This window comes from Oreochromis niloticus, linkage group LG3 (genome assembly GCF_001858045.2).
Source record: "Oreochromis niloticus isolate F11D_XX linkage group LG3, O_niloticus_UMD_NMBU, whole genome shotgun sequence".
In the NCBI taxonomy this organism is placed as follows: domain Eukaryota; kingdom Metazoa; phylum Chordata; class Actinopteri; order Cichliformes; family Cichlidae; genus Oreochromis; species Oreochromis niloticus.
In genome coordinates, this window is record NC_031967.2 from 82,381,470 (window position 1) to 82,399,387 (window position 17,918).

A 17,918-nucleotide genomic window follows, 5' to 3' on the forward strand; every position below is an offset into this window, starting at 1 on the left:
CAGTGTGTATATAGATATATTACATATAACAGACAAATATTGTTCTTTCAGTATGTTGGCATTACTACATTTGGCTCATTGCTTACATATATGTGTAAAAAGAAAATGTACGAGCTGTGATAACTGTTTCTGATAGAATGAAGAGCAGACTGATATATTAAATATCCCTTTATTGGGTGAGAAAATCAAACCATGTCATAACTGCTTTAAGTCATACAGAATAGATATCAGAGCCTTAAACAGGCTGACTTCTGCTAAATGGGTCAAACACATAACATCCTTATAGAATATGATGTAACACTATTGATCGACTTACCTCAGAATATATAAAGCATATAAACAATTACAGCAATATGATGCAACAAACACAGCAGTGCTACTAATCCAAAATACTCAAAGCTTCATAGAACTGAAACAAACATTTATTTTTAGCTCCATCCTGCTGCTGATACATACTTTAGGTTTCTGAATATTAAACTTGTTTCTGCCTTTCATAGTGTGTAACCTGAAGGCCCTGAGTACTTTCTCCCACACTGAAAACACTGGGATGATATAATTATTTGAACATTACCTAATAAGACTGATTCAGGACAGACAATTAGTTATGTTAAACTTTCCTAGCAGTCCTTCACAAACAGGGAACAGTCTGTCTATTCTCTCCATCTGTCAGCTGCTGCTGGCTCTTCCTCACACACTGCTGAGTTTGTCCTGGTGGATCATCAGGGGTGCAAAGCCTCACAGATGATGTGCAGCAGTGGGTCCCTCAGTCTGTCCTCACTCTGGACACTTGCAGTCGTCACACATGGAAATCAAATGTGTGATAAGCTGCAGGATTCAAACACAAGTGTAACTTATAAATACATGTTCATACTTTTATTCCACAATCAGAGAGAAAGAAACAGAGAGAGAGTGCAGTACAGACAGACAGGTGACAGTCTCAGGTGTATACACTGTGTTACGGGTTCGAAATTGAGGATGATAGTAAAACAATGATAGTCCAGAAGAGGTCGTTCAAACAATTGATTTTAATGCACGCAGCGTGGAGAGGTGTAAACTGCAAAACAGTTGTACATCTCTGCCCAAAATACACTCTAGATTGCTTTTATAACATCAGGGTATTGTAACGCCCCTTCTTGCGTTTACAAGCACATAATTTGCATGTACAGAACATTCATGTATTTTAAGAATTAAATGCAAACACAGAGGTTCCTCTTTCTGGCATCCTTTTCCGAATATGGTGATGACCTAAGGCCTTTGAGGTCACCATGGACTGGACATCCTGCTGTCACCTGTAACTAGGCAAACTCAAATACCACAAGAAGCTGAATACATTCAGGCCTTTGCTCAGCTACTATTTTACTGTAACAATATACTCAGCATATGAGTTATGATAACCCCTATAATATAAATTATAACATAATGCCAGCAGCTTCAATAAACGCTTTGATGAATGATAATTAATACAATGTTAAGGATGGTGGTTATATACAGTTCAGCAGTAAACTAATTTCTTTAAATATTACAATCCCCTCTCTTGACCTCTTGCCCACAAGAGGTCACTATACTATGTCTTGTGTCACCGCTCGACCCACTCTGTCACCTCTACATCCATTAATGGCACCATGGGCGCCAAAACCACCATTCCCAGGTCCACTACCTTCGCTCTGACCCTCTCTTGCCGTCCCCTGACTTCAGCAAATCAGACAATAACCTCATGTCATCTAAGTGGTCCAGTAATAAACACCAGCTCCCACTTGAAAACACTTCATGCTTAAGTGATCTCTGCTCCTCTTCTGGGTCCCTCTCTAGTGGAAATCTTCTCCTGTAAGGGATAGAAAACAAACAGCCTCTCTCTGCTACACCTTACTAACCTACTGTGTTCATCTAAGGTTCCTGTCATTATTCAAAGTTGGTTCACAATATCATATCATGCAAAATGACAAACCCTACTGCCACGTCTGCTTTGTTAAGCTCTTCAGTTAGACTCTGTGCCTGTGTGCCAATCTGTGTGTACATGCGTGTACACGTTTAATGTCTAAATGCACATGTGGATGTAGGTGCACTTGTATGTCAATCTACATCTATGAGTCAATGGTTTTTCACATATAAGGCGTTAATGTGAGAAATGTTTCCTAACTATTAACTCCTCATACTGGAGGGACTTTCCTGTTTGCCCAACCTCTTAGGTTTGGCCTTTTACACTTTTACTAAAGAAATTTTCCCAGAGCCCAAAGACATTTTTATTTTGCTCCTGTGCTTGACAGGTTAAGCGAAGTTGTTTTTTGTTTTGTTTTGAAATTTTTCCCTTCTGTGTGTGTGTGTGTGTGTACATAAGTAAGAATATGATAATCAACATAAGATCCCTGGTTTGCAAATGATTTTCTGCCCCCGCTGCAGGGCAACATCATGTGGTGGTGAGTCTATGTTGGCTAGTTTAATACAGATATGTAACAGTTGCTTGATTGCATGGCCCACTCAGAGTTGCACAGTTTCAAAGTATGTGGAGAGTGTTTTCACAGTTTAAACATAGGTTACTCACATTTCTAGCCTGATTGTTTCCCAATAAAAGTGAAATCAAACATTACATTTGATTTTACTTATGTATTATCCTATTCTGGGCTCTATCCATTATATTAACTTTATTTAATCTCAATACTCTTTATGTGTGTGAGCAACGCTTTTAGTCTTATTAAACACAACCCAAGTAAAATGCACACCATCCCCATGTCAGCCTAAATCTCCGCTAAAAAGCACACTTCAAAGTTTTCTATCTGGATTTACGCCTCTTTTGGCCTCAAGCATATACATAACATGCAAAGGTTACTGTTAATGCCAGTTAGACAAGTTTCCATTATCTACAGCATTTTGTTTCACCCGGCTCACCTTCACACATTTCCTGTTCACTTATTGCATATTTATCTTTAACACCTTTTACCTCAGTAGTTGCTAAGCAGAAACAAAGCAACCTGTGATCCACCTTTACCCTGTAAAATAAACCCCTGTCATGTTTGTGTCTGTAAGCATGTTTTGCATTCATTCATTACACTCCCCGCCATTCCTGCAAGTTAGGAGCTGTAAAGTTAGAAGCTACATCAAGTCCAGGCCTTTGGCCTGGCCTATATATAAATCATGTGTGTTTGTAAGCGTGCGTGCAATTAACCTGCTATGTTCTCATCTTCCCTCAACATGTATCACCTGGACACTCTCACCAGTGAAGCTTAAAACCTGTTTGGACGGAACATCAACTCTAAACAAGCACAGTTACGCATTGTGTATAAAATTAACTCAACCTGTAAATAGAGACATCACTGTTATGACAAACATAAAATAATACTGTACAACACGTTATTAATGCAGTCATCCTAAGGCAGATTATATGATAGCTATGAAAAAATCTCTAAATCCCCAATCCCAACAGGTCCTGCTTTTAAATCTTCCCTGACTTTCCCTTCAAGTTCTGCTTTCTTAGTACAATAATTAGGTCCTCCTAATCCCATTACATCAGCCATATTGATTCCTTCATGTGTAAATGTCAGATTTCGAGCATCTAAAACTTTACTCTGTTGTGCTAACGATGTCATAGTGAACGCCTGCAAGTTCACATAAGCCACCACACTATGTGTAGTCAGAACTTTTAGTGAATGTTCTCTCCCTACATGTGCTGTTTCCTATATTATTTTGGCCACCCCTGCTGCATGCTGTGCACATTTAGGGTGCCTTGCTTCTGTTGGACTCAACCTCATGCTAACCTACATAAGCACCTGTCTTAAGAGAGACCTCTGCACAGCTCAGACGCCAGTTGCAAGAGCTCTCTAACATTAGAATCATCAGCTGTGACTTATATAGTGTTATTTCGGTACTTTATACTTCACACATTTTCAACGTTGTTTATATGGGGGGTTCCTCTTTTTGTGTCTATATTTATTAATATGCCTTGTGCACTACAGCTTCCTGTTTTTCAGTCTGGCTGAGCACTTGTTTGTGAGTAAAAACTGGCCTCTACAAGCCTTCATTATTAAAGTACATAAAACAAAATAATGAGCAGATACACATTACAAATGCTTCATATATACAGAGAAAAACCCAATAATCCACATTTCACTATTTTGTTCTTTGGTTCAGATTTGGATTCTGTATTGTTCTTTATTTGTTATTATTTATATTCAGATTGTTTTTGCTAGTCTTGGTTTGTTGTTGTCTGTTTGGGAGCTGACATAGTCTCTATAAATAAACTTCTTTTGGTGGAGTAGCATCAGGAGAGAAGCTCCAGAGAGGCATCTTCCATGTTAAACACTAAAATATAACAAAAGAGATCTTCTCAACGTGTTGTATATTTTTAATATTTCCTTATTATTTTGTCATAAAATAAATCAACCAAATAACTTAAGCTGTGTGACAGCACCTTGCGTTTACGCCAGGCTGTGAACTGCCCTGAAGCTACACCCCCTTTTACCCCATTTACTTTCTCAATCTTAGTTTAAACTATTCCTGACCTTCTCCTTCTCTCGTCTGATCATCTCAAGTACGTCCTGTACCAAATTTGCTTCCTCTTTTCAAGTTCCACATTTAATTACAAGCTCCAACACATTTGCCCTATATGGCTGTCTCGACGTGTTTCCTGTCAACTTAACAGAGTTATTCTCAAAACTCAGAGCTGAGGTTCCCCTTTTCTAAGTCTGTATGTTCTACAAGAGAGCAAGTCGGTAAACAAGTTTATCATCACAAAGGTTATTAGGTAAAGGTCACGTAGAAATTTGCTTAGTAACCCTAAAAGAACACATTTCATGTAGCTAATCGCATATATTAACACCCCCCTTTTTGTGACACATCTCATGTGTTACAAACTCAAAATCCTTCACTCAGGTTAGGCAATTAAAAGAAAAGTTTAGTCCTATCATATTATGTATAAATGCTCCGGAGCTTCAAACCTGTATTTAAGGAATGAAATCAAATTAATCATCATGTCAAATCCTTTCTTGGCTCCATCCACAGCCTGCATCCTTGAAACGTCCTACAAACAAAAGCCTGTGTGTTAACCAGAACATCACCTTTTATACTCAGTTTCTCCACTTATGATCCAACCTGTGTTTTAAAAAGAAAAGTTAAAACAGAACAATTATCAGTCATGTGTCCAACCTTAGTCCAGTCTTTTGTCAGTGTCCAGTCGGTCCAACCTATGGTCTGCCTGGTCCGTCCATTCACCTGTCCATTCCCACACATTCACTCACACGCATTAACATCTGGTAGTGGTAGACGTCCGCACAAATAATCAGATTTTCCACTTTCTGCAAACTCAGTTTATTTATATAATCATTTATTTTCTTTTTAGTTGTTTCTAGGAAAATATTTCTTTATACTTTTGGACTGGATTGGCTCGCTGCAATCCTTTTAGACAGGGACCCACAATCTGACCCATTGTAATTCGGAAAAGGTCACCTTACTTTTTGTTCTCCTGAGACTATTGTCAGCGCCGTTATTCGTTGTTTTCTTTTGCAGGCCTGCTTACAGCAAAAATGAGAAAAAAGAGAGCTGAGTATTAGCTCATCAAAGTACAAAACAAAATCACCTGACAGGTTTTTTCTTTATAAGTGCACTGTTACAAAACCCCTTAAACATGTCCATGTTTATTAAAACTCCCTCTTTAAAATAAAACAACAACCTCAAAAATCTTCAACAATCTTAAATTTCACCCATAGAACACACCCAAAACGTAAAAAGCTACACCGTTTCGTACACAATATCCCCCTTTAAGCACTTTACCAAACTCACATTCAACCTTAACATATAAGCACGTTCTCACAATATGTCAACACTAATTTAAAACCTCCTAACCAAATTTGCACCTCTGAACAATCTACCCCTCCTTTAAGGCCTCAATCACACACACACAGCAAGCTCCTCTGTCCACATTCACACGAGCTCTCAAACTTTTTGCATACTCAGCCATATCTCAACAATTTAACTTGGCGAACGAAATACATGATTACACTTCATCACATTATTTAATTATTGTCAATTTCTTCCTATACTAATCCCTTGTTTTGATCAATCAGTGCAAGAGCACTCCTAAGTCACCTTTTTAAACTAGTTTAATCAGTTTATTCAACATTCACACCATTCTATCACTCATACAAGTAGCAAGCCGATCTTCATTGCGTATTGGTGTGTGCTATTTTGCATATATGGCTTCACAGTCTCACAGACACTTTCCCATTCTCCAGTTAAAGAGTCAGTTATCTCCGTCCCCCAATCACTAACCCAAACTTTACTTCCCCACCTTAAATCACAGCCCTGCTGGTCTTCCACCACCAGTTAGGGCTTGCTGTCAGGTTCCTGGACACTGTAAACAATTCAACCAGAAACTTGCCTTAACATATCCATTCATGTTAACCTGTACTTTCGTCCGACTCCTGCATCTGGAGAATTGGTCCGGGTCTGCTTTACTCCTGAAAATAACAAACTAAAACATTTTCATTATTATCACGGACGCCTAAACGACCCATTTCTCTTTTCTATTCAAAAATACCAATTATGCCATGTATGTAAGCGTGTTCTTCCTTGCGTTATGTGGTCATGTAAATGCAGTGTAAGCTGTTTTCTTCATTGCATCCTTATGTATTCATTGCATTTTCATGTATTCTTATTTAATTAATGCATCTTTTCACTGAGCTCTACATTCAAACTATCTCACTTCTGATTCGTTTCAAAAATAATCTCACATGTAACAATTTGTATATGTGTGTTTTCTATTCATTAATATAATTGTCAGTTATTTTGATTATCTTTACCTTTTGTATTGTTTACCTCTTTGTTGTGATGTGGTGGACATCCCTAAACTATCCCGAGTTCAAGGTTCAATTTCAATCCAATCATCTCCTATCTTCTCGCAGTCAAACTCGTCCAACTTCATCTCTCACTGGTCCTTTTCCATTCACAGTGTCCTGTTCGGGCTTCAGAGCCCCAGCAAACACAGTGTGTTTCTTCTCTGTTTTGATCTTTCAGTATTTCCTCTTCCTTCAGTCTTATTTTCATTTGCTCTGTTTTCTTCTCCATTCATCTTTTCAGTCTTTTCTTCCAAGATTGCTCCAAGCTTGGCAAATATGACAGTCAGTGCCTTCAAGCAGACATATCACGCTGTTCTTCACCAGCATGCATGTTGCATCTCGTGCTTTCTTTTATGCTGCTGGACTCATCAGTCGTTGTCAGTGTTACTGCTTTCGCCTGCACTGTCTTTTAGCTTCCGTTACTTCTTCACGTCCACGATGTTCTATCGGTCTTCATCAGGAAATTGACTGTCCTTTGCGTTTCTTCTCGGGGTCAAGGACAAAGTGAGAGCTCAAGCTGCACAATTTCGAGCCAAAGACTGGCTTATTTTCTCCCAATTCTTTTAATCTACTTTTCTGCTGCTGAACTCAAGGTTGCAAAGTTGAGAGAGTCCACCTGTATTGGCACACTAAAGCATATAATTAGTATCATATTCATTTTTATCTTAAAACCTCCCTTTTGCTTCATCTGCCCAGAGTTAAATCTCTCTCTCTACTCTGGGTGCACACTTGTCACCGTGAGCTTCCCTTTTATGGGCATGCATTTCCTGTCCCAGACACACACACGGTTTCCTGTTTCTACAGCTTCGGCAGAGACTTCCTTTTAATTTCACAGTCTACAAATAATCAGTAATTCTACTAAATCTTTATCTAAAAACAATATGCCTTCATTTCACTCACACACATTTTAATAGCGCTCTTTCACACATCAGGACAACTAACACTTCTCCACACACATCACCATTCTTTAGGTCAGTTTTGTAGCATCAGTCACACAATCATTTCTTGAGTAGGTGTACTAAGTGCATATACTTATGTGTTTTTAAACAGAAAAATAAACTCAACCTCTCATAACATCACTCAAGGTCAAATATCTTCATAGACCCAAAAGTAAGCATATTATTTCCCTAGTCAAAAGTCAAACCTTTACTCACAGTAATTTTTAATCTCACAGCCTTTGTGTTTTGAGTCATGGTCAGTGGCCCCTATTTCACAGCAAACACGCACCTCTGTTTCAACCAGCCCTGTCTGACCATCCGTTATTGGAGTCAACACAAGACTAAACGTAAGGCCAGTCATATCTCTGCTATCTTCTTCCAAAACTCCATGGTCTGTTTCCTCCATGGAGTGTACAGGTTACATTACAAAACTACATTTGAAAGCCAATCGCACACATGCAAAATGAGACAGACATGTATCATAAAGTAGTCATCGTATTTAACAACCGTAATGCCAACAAAGTAGAAATAAAAGCAATTCTTCCCTTAAAACACTAATATAAGTCGTCCTTCACCCAGGCTCTGCAGTCAGTCATTAGCCACTCATTAGTAAACAGGAAATGTCACTCGAAATAAGTCACAGGCATCTCATTTACATAGACACAGACACACTCTCAAAATAACCAGCCTGCTGCAGTGCCCGTGGCAGACAGAGCCTATATACAAACATAGAAATTATAACACAGAGACGTCTGATAAATTAAATAATATTTACAAGGCCTTAAATTGCACAACCTACATAATTTAGACAAAATTTAAATTAACCCTCCAAGGGACAAACTCCAAGTTTTTGATCATCAATGACAGTCTCAGTTCCAAACTGTATCTGCTCTAATCCCTAAATATCCTAAGTAAATTTAAAAGCGTCCAACGCCCAAGCTCCAAGCTTTACTGCCCAAAAAAAAGTGCAAACACCGTTCCAAACGGTCAACTGATCCAATCAGTAGCTATTTTGGACCGTCCCCAGTTGTCCACGATTGCCAATCGGACTATCCCGTCCAACGGAAAATCCTGAGCGTCCCCAGGAAATTGGGAGCGTCACCTCCGAACAATGCACTTTCTTAGAACTTCCCACAGTTCCGTTCTACAGAAATTTACTTGTATTTTAAAGACATCCTATGAAACCACAAAACCGACTGTATTGATGTCCAAGCCCAGCTTTATATTCAATTATAACTGTATGACCATATACAGATTTCAAATGACCTATATCCTAAATTCAGTAGTCCAACTACTTTAACTTGTCCTTTTCCTATTTCCGTTACTTTTACCTATTCCTATTCAGTAGTCCAACTACTTTAAATTCTCTTTCCTTAGCAGTCCAACTGCATTTCCTTTAATCAGTACTGTCACTTAACCTTACATTATCATTACTTCAACTTCAATTCTCATGAGATTTTCACCAAAATCAAAACAGACCTTTACCAGTAATTTTCAGTGAGTAGACTTTCAATTTTGTTAGAACCAATTCAGCACTGTTTGGAAATAATTCAACAGGTAGTGCCTTACCTTTGAATAAGCCGGCTTATGTCCACTCACTTCGACCACTGACTCGTGTCTGCCTGTTTGAGCACCTTGGACCCTCTCAGTCTCATTCTCCAACTTTTCTCCCTCAACCTCGGCCAATGCACCAAATGTTACGGGTTCGAAATTGAGGATGAGAGTAAAACAATGATAGTCCAGAAGAGGTCGTTCAAACAATTGATTTTAATGCACGCAGCGTGGAGAGGTGTAAACTGCAAAACAGTTGTACATCTCTGCCCAAAATACACTCTAGATTGCTTTTATAACATCAGGGTATTGTAACGCCCCTTCTTGCGTTTACAAGCACATAATTTGCATGTACAGAACATTCATGTATTTTAAGAATTAAATGCAAACACAGAGGTTCCTCTTTCTGGCATCCTTTTCCGAATATGGTGATGATCTAAGGCCTTTGAGGTCACCATGGACTGGACATCCTGCTGTCACCTGTAACTAGGCAAACTCAAATACCACAAGAAGCTGAATACATTCAGGCCTTTGCTCAGCTACTATTTTACTGTAACAATATACTCAGCATATGAGTTATGATACATATATATTTAACTCAATCATTTTAAAGTAGTTATAACTGCACCTGTAATAAACATGTCAATATTTGATTATGATAACCCCTATAATATAAATTATAACATAATGCCAGCAGCTTCAATAAACGCTTTGATGAATGATAATTAATACAATGTTAAGGATGGTGGTTATATACAGTTCAGCAGTAAACTAATTTCTTTAAATATTACAACTGATACAAAACAGCACAAGAGAAGGAGGATTTCGTGTTTGTGTTATTACGAGTGCTAATCAAGAAGAGTTCCAGATGGTACAGTGGACACATGTGTGACTCCTGTGATTAAAGCATCTTTCTTTCAGCTTAACGAGTGAACCGTCAGCTCGTTCAAACACACGTTAAAGTCCGTTTGGCTCGACACCACCGAACGGACGCAGCAATATAACATAGCTAACATTAACAGTGCAGTGAATCTGCTTGTGCCGTGATATTCAGGACTGCAAACCGAGCAGCATCACTGACTTTCAGCTTGTTGTGTTTGTGGATATATGACTGACTTTAATTATCCATAAAATCATCACATTCTCTGTGATATTACGGTCAACTATATATATATTTAGAAGTAAAGGCTTTAAAACCAAGTAAACGCTGAAAGTACAAACATCGCTAATGTCACATAACTTTGCCGACATGTGGCCAACAGTAATGTTTTAATGTCCTTCGTTATTAAACATTCGCACATATATAAGTGACATAATATTTAGTACTTACTTTTACAAGTTTACTCTTCGGCTGCCCGGCTTCAGCCGTCCGCCATTTTTTCGGCACAATTATCCACACCCACCGCCGTGCTATGAAGTCTGGGATATGTTGGGCCATGAAGAATACACCGCCCCATCCTTAAAATTCAGGGAAATGAAGGACGCATTTGAGGCTGCATTTCGAGCAGCCTTCGAATTGGGACAACCTTTTGTCGCGTCACTGTGCCATTAAATGCCTTAAAATGCAGCCTTTAAGGCTTGGAATTGACAATTGGGATACAGCCAGAGAGAGACAGAGAAGCACTCTCTCACTTCCACGCCTACAGCTAATTTAGAAGCACCAATGAACCTAAGCAGCATTTCACTGGACCGTGGGAGAACATCCAACCTCCACAGAAAGGCCCAGCTGACCAACAAGCTTCAACCTACAACCTTCTTGCTTTAAAGCACTAATGCTACACATTTTCTCAACTTCTACATTCTGAACCTTCTTCAGCTCTGAACAGATGGTGAAACACTGAATGATTTCAAACACATACTTTGTCTAATAAACTTACATCTTTCATTCTTTATACAGACTGAGTTTTTGTGGTTTGTCAAAGATCAGCTGTGATTATCTGGCAGCAGCGCTGAAGTCCAACCCCTCCCATCTGAGAGTGTTGGACCTGTATAGAAACAAGCTGCGGGATCCAGATGTGAAGCAGCTGTCAGATCTTGAGAATAGTCCAAACTACAGACTGGAGAGTCTGGTGTAAGTAGAGTGTTGGAGTGAGTGGGTGGTGCTGTCAGCAGTATTGTACTAAACACAGTCAGTATGAAACAAAGATCCAGTGTTTCCTGTAAAGCTGTGAGAGGAGAACAGCCAATCAGCTCTCTGAACAAAGCAGCACGCAGACCAATGACTGCATTCATTTCCAAGTTTAAAGCAGTGAAGAACACAGTCTGTAGGTGAGGAAGTATTTAGTGAGAGCAGATGTTTGGATGCAATTCCTCCAGTTAACAGCTGGAACCGTCCATCTGGATTGTTGGGCTTGTTGTTGGGGTTCCTACAGAGCTCAGAGTGGACACACCAAGGTTTTTCTAATGAATGAAAGTCCAAACTCAAACTAAGAGTGAAAAACATTTTCATCAACTTCAAAAAAAATCCAAAGATTAGAAAAAGTGAAACAACAATGAGTACTAGTACAGTCCCAGCACTGAAGGCCCTGCTGCTCTTTATACTGGATGTGCTGCATCACTGACTGACACCTGATGAAGAGTCTCTGGAAACACTTGTTTAGATCCTCTGCTCTTTCTTCGTCTCTCTGCAGGTGGAGGTGGTGATGGTAAACAGGACGGTGTGTGCGCTGAGAGAGGAGGAGCTGTGTCCTGATGATCCAGAGAGGTTGAAGCAGCAGCAGCTTGTGTGTAGATACGCTCTGACTGGGCCATGTCACTGGGAGGTGGAGAGGAGAGGAGAGCTTCATCTGACAGTGACTGACAGAGGAATGAAGTGCACTGTCAGTGCTGCAGAGTGAACTGCTCTGAGAACAGCTCCACTGTCAGACACAATGTAGAGTCCAGCATCATCCCTGTGTGTCCCTCTGGATCTGACAGAGGATCATCAGTGTATCTGGACTGCTCTGCTGCTGCTCTGTCCTTCTACAGTCTCTGCACAGTCTCTGTCTGACTCTGGCTTCAGACCCTCCTGGATTAAACTCATCTGGAAAGACTTTCAAACACCTTTGAATAATAAACATCTTGTTTTTATAAGATAAATATCATGTTTTCATGTGTCTGTGCAGTTTGAGCCTCAGTGGATGAATCAGTGCTTAATGTTTAATGTGGATACTAATGATCAATAAATGTGATGATTTGAATCAAAGGAATCACTCGGACTGAAGCTGTTTCTGCTTTTCTGTCATGTGGATCTGATCCAGACCTCCAGCGTCTGCCTCCACCTCACATTAGTCACCCAGCATAGCAGCTTCCCCATTAAAGCTCACACACTCTGAATGTAAGCGGTGTGTAAACAGTGGAGGGCAAAGTGTTGCTCTGACCTTTTCGGTTCACACAGTTGTATCAGCTTGTTTGAGCTCTTGAAGTGAGACAGGATGACATCACAGACTGTGAGGCTGTGGGTCACATGATCAGCACAGTCACCACTTTAGGTGAGCACCGTTTGGTTTCATTATATTTAAGAGCAGGTTGCTGATGTCCTGAAAAGTGAAACAAGTCAAAATGAGCTCAGTGAAGGGATAAAGAAAAAACAAAACAAAACACAGGCACAAAAATGAAGCCGATCCCTGCAGTTCCTCTCATGTCCAGCAGGACATGAGAGGACTTTTTTACCAGGAGGTCAAAGTCACATGGCCTCATTGTTGTTTCCTGCTTACAGCACAGTGGACTCTCCAGGTGTGCGTTTGTGACATCATCACACACACAGTGTGCGTATGCAACACGTTCTCACTCCCAACTCGTCAAACGTGTGACGCATGTGTAACCGGTTTCTGCTTCATCCCGCTGCAACAGTTCAGCCCAAACAGACTCCTCAACTCTGCGTTGTGTTGTGTTTTTAAGAAGACAAAGAGTCTCTGATCGTTTGTTGCCACTTTATTTCCTGAATGGAAACAACGGTGTTTTATCAGTGCATAGGCTCGCCACACACCACTCCGCACAGCACACTCTCGTATGGCTACGGCAGACTGGCAGTGATTACTGCAGCAATATTACAATTTCGAATGTACAATACAATAACAGCAACAACAAATGATGTACCTGAATGGAAACAACGGTGTTTTATCAGTGCAAAGGCTCGCCACACACCACTCTGCACAGCACACTACGGCAGAACATCCCATTAGCATTCCGCTTTGGCATACAGTTTTACACAATAATAAACAAATGAAAAGTACATAAAACTGGTGTTGGACATGTGTCCACTAAGCACTTATTACACTCTGTGCCCATCAGCTAATCAAACATCTTTTATGTATCTCTACTACTTAGCTATATCGTGTGCGGAACAATACAACTCACCTCTCGTATGGCTATGGCAGACTGGCAGCGATTACTGCAGCCAGCCTCACCTAACCAGCCACACCGAGAGGGGGGCGCCGTTTCCCCATTACACTGACATTTGTGGCAAGTTGAATAATACCACATAAACACTGTTACATCCCCCCCTGCTGAATTCCACTTGCACTCTCAAATAAACAAACACCACAAACAAAATAACACCCTTAAAAAAAGGTACACCACAATCAATCAATATAAAGCGCCTTGAGGCGACTTTTGTTGTGATTTGGCGCTATATAAATAAAATTGAATTGAAGTGAATTGAATCACCATAACACAAACCGAGGACAAAAACCCAATAATCCTCCAAAAAAAATGTTTTTTTTAAAAAAAACAATCCAATAGCTAATCCACAGCTATCAACATGTGATAAATCTGTTCAGCAACACCAGGTCGTACAGTCACAAAGAAAATTCAGTCAGACTATTCCCAAAAGAATCAGTAGAAGAAGAAATTGGCCAGACCCCTTCCAAAAAAGAACAAAATATGCCAGTTACATATTTCATCACATCATAACTGTACGCCACTCTGACACAGAAAAATCAATGACAAATAATCTGTCTCAATTCTAAAGATCAAAGTCCCACTTCAACAACAATAGAATCAACTTGCAGTTATCCAACAATATTCAAACTTTGAAATGATGCACCAGAATCCTGTTAATCAACCTGGAGACAGGCTTAAGTAACTGTCCCACTCTCGATCTAGCACGGGACCCCACCACCCTGCTAACATCAGTCGGATCTGCGTTGGGCAGAACAACTGTGGTTGAGACATGACCCTCAATAGCAGCTGTATTGTCTTGGTCACCATCAGTAGTGGCTGCCAACTCCAAAACATAGGAGACTGTTACTGGGGCCACAGACATAAGCAGGTCAGAATGTTGACCACCAGAGGTGGCATTTACCTGCTCCTCAGTGTCAACAGGGGGAACACTGGTACAGGCAAGTTCTTGATCTACAATGCTGCCTTCTGGTTGAGCAACCTCTGTCATCAGCGAGTCGCTGGACACTGCAGACGGTAAGTCAGACACCCAAGCTCTGGTTCTGTATTCAGCCATGCCCACCGATGAGTTGCACACAGCTTCTCCGTCGCATCCAACCATCAGCGAGCCAGACGCAGAAAGCTCATCTCCATCATCCTGAACTGAAGCACCACTGAGGGGAAGGAAGTTCACTGGCATTATCAGGTTGCGATGCACAACCTTCACTTGCCCTGTGGAATCAGTTGTAGAGGTCTGTGTGACGCTTCAAATTTTTGCGTGCCACCTCCTACGCCAAATCCATGGCCTCTTTGAGGTCCCTCCTCAATGTCTGGACATATCGATCATAGTCCATGATGTCTTGGTGCTCAATAACAGAGCCAAAAATCACATCAATCGGCGGGCCAGGAGCACTCGATCCAACAAGGCCTGCTTCAGCTCATTGAAAGCTGCATTCATCCGTCCAGTCCTCCTCACACAGCTTTGTACGCACCAGCCGGTGCTTTGGCCGTGGACCACGAGGGCCTTTATCCCCAGATGTCAGCCGAAAGAGAGGTTTTGCGATGGATGAGCAGTGCTCAATAAATGGCTGGTAGAACATTACCATCCTCAAAAATGAGCGGACTTTCTGTTGGGATGGAACACTCGAACCCTCTTCCATAAGGTCTGCCTCTGCAAGGGATGTAATGGATGCTATTTTGTCAGGGTCTGACTGTATCCCATCAGCATTTACAGTGTGCCCCAAGAATTTCACAGACTGTCTCTGAAAATGGCACTTCTTTGGAGCCAACTTAAGGTTGTGAACCTGGAGTCTCTGGAACACCATATACAAGCGCTCCAGTGCCAATTCTTCTGTGGGGGCAAAAACCAGAACATCGTCAAGATAACACAGCACACTGAGGAAGTTCTGATCCCCAAAAATGCCTAGCATCATCCTCATGAAGGTGGCCGGACTGTTGCACAGTCCTTGTGGCATACGATTATATTCGTACAACCGAAATGGAGACGTAAATGCCGTGTACTTACGGTCCTCCTCATGCCCCTCCACATTATAATAACCCGAAGTCAAGTCCATTGTAGAGAACAATCCGTTCCCTCCCAAAGCAGCCAGTGCGTCAGCCGGATGCGGGAGTGGGTGAGCATCTTTGACAGTTCTGGCATTAAGCCAGCGAAAGTCATTACAGATTCTCAACTCACCAGACTTCTTCCAAACTAAGACCAGCGGTGATGCAAACTCACTGCAAGACTTCCGAATTATTTCCCGTTCCTCCATGTCATTCAGAGCCTGTCTTAGTTTTTCATAATGCATCGGCGGCATGGCAACCGGAATGGCTTGTCGTCCACAACTCGAATTCGATGTAGGCAGTCATTAGCCTTGCCGCAATCTAGCTTGTCTCTCGAGAAGATAGACTCAAACTGGGCTATGAGGCCAACCAGTTTCTCTCTGCCAGCCGGCGAAACTGCACATGAATCAATGTCGATATCAGACAGCCCCAGATTTTGCAGTACTGCGTTTAAGGGGCTACAACACCCTGTCATCTCCTGTGAGGGTGAATCATCAGGCAGAGTGGAAACATCTGTGACTAGACTCTGCTCATCATGGCACCAAGCTGAGCCAGTAGACCGTTGCACGTTCTGTTGCAAGTAGGAGCTAGTCGGGGTGAAATTCTCCACCGCTGCACAGGGGGACACGTCAGCGAACTTCATGTTCTGTTTCAGGGTTATCAGCTTGTTAAAGGGGTTCAGCACTTTCACGGGGAGCCAACCATCACTGTTTAGATGCGCTACAGTTCTCCCAACCATAACTGACCTCGGACCAGACCTTGACCCAGTGGGCTCTACAACTACAGCACTGCCCACCTTCCTCTAATGTTACAGCTCTCTTTAGCTTGACAGTTCCGATCTTATCACCAACATGCCCTGGGGCCACCACTCCTGACATTGAACTCAGCACATTATTATTAGGCTGTTCTTCAGCACTCAGGATCTTGCTGCATTCTTCTCCTAAATCTCCCTCTTCCCTTAGGTGATTACCCAGATATCTCATTAGGTTGCTGCCCAGAATGAGGTCCTCACTCTGCCCTGCGACCACCAACATTGGCACAACAACTTTACAACCATACATCTCCACCGTAATGTCACACACACACCTGATGGAACTGTCCTCGAACCACCACAGCCAATCAGGACGACATCAGTGGGTCGCAAGGTGGGGGTCTGCAGCACTGCATGATGTAATAGTTGGGGCATCATATTGGTGCTGAGGGTGCAGGCCATAGAGCCACTGTCAAGCATGGCTTTAACAGACACTTTGCCACCCAGAGTCACATTTTCATAGAACAGCTCATCATGCTGTTTTAGTCTGTGCGTGTTCTGAAAAATCGGTCGCCGGCCTAGCTGGCGCTCCTCACAAACAGTGTGGTATACAGATTCTAAATCATCAAAATCATCCTTTTTGGGGGTGATTTCAGGCCTAACACTTGCCCCCTCCACATGTAGGCTATCTAGTTTCCCAGCTGCTGGGTGGCTGGTTCATGCCCCCTCACTCTGACAGACACGGCCCTGGGGCATTGAGCCCGTTTGTGGTCGCCAGCATGGCAGATGAAACACAGTTGATAAGCTCTACAGTGGTAATACGTAGAGTGTTCACTGTCACCACATATCATGCAAGGCACGATTTTGTGTGTTTGGTTCCGGGGGGCCCTTACATGATCCTTAGCAGGTAGCTTTGCTTGCCGAGGCTGTCCCTCCAGGATTTTCTCTAACAGGGCTATCACATGATCAAGACGATCAGTAGATGGTTGTGCATTAAGGTCGGCAAGTGGTGCTGAAGTAGAGGTTGGTGATGGTGTAATACACTTACTGCTGCATGTCATCTGCTGCACATTAGGACTCACCTCCTGTCGCCGAAAACCCAAGGCACTGACTGCACTAAACTGAGGGGTGCACTTCTGGTCCTTGCCATGCTCCAGCAATTTCTTGTGCACATCAGCAACCGTCCACTAATGCAGGGGCTTGCACTTGAAAATAAGAGACAGTTCTGAGTCTGAGCAGTGACGGATAAACATAGCAGTCAGCTCTTTAGTCAGATATGCAAAGGACTTATTTTGTCTCTTCAGACAGTCTTCTGTCACCTCCATGGCTCTGTTCAACCTGAGCCAGTAAGCAAACGGTGTTTCTACTGAGTTGGGTAGTGTTGCATAAAAGTCAACTAAAGGCATGCTTGAACAGGCAGTGTCACTGAAG

At 41.8% G+C, this 17,918-nt stretch overlaps 1 protein-coding gene across 1 annotated transcript in view; it reads right to left on the reverse strand.

Annotated features, from left to right (window-relative positions):
* The window catches only part of LOC100692238 (H-2 class II histocompatibility antigen, E-S beta chain), a 488,804-nt gene extending 471,138 nt beyond the window's left edge, over nucleotides 1–17,666 (reverse strand). Inside the window, exon 1 of the mRNA XM_019357258.2 lies at nucleotides 17,570–17,666. Within this exon, the coding sequence (XP_019212803.2) occupies nucleotides 17,570–17,661 (92 nt within the window). The 5' untranslated portion in view covers nucleotides 17,662–17,666. The remainder of the gene's footprint in view (nucleotides 1–17,569) is intronic.
* Nucleotides 17,667–17,918: the final 252 nt, after the last annotated feature.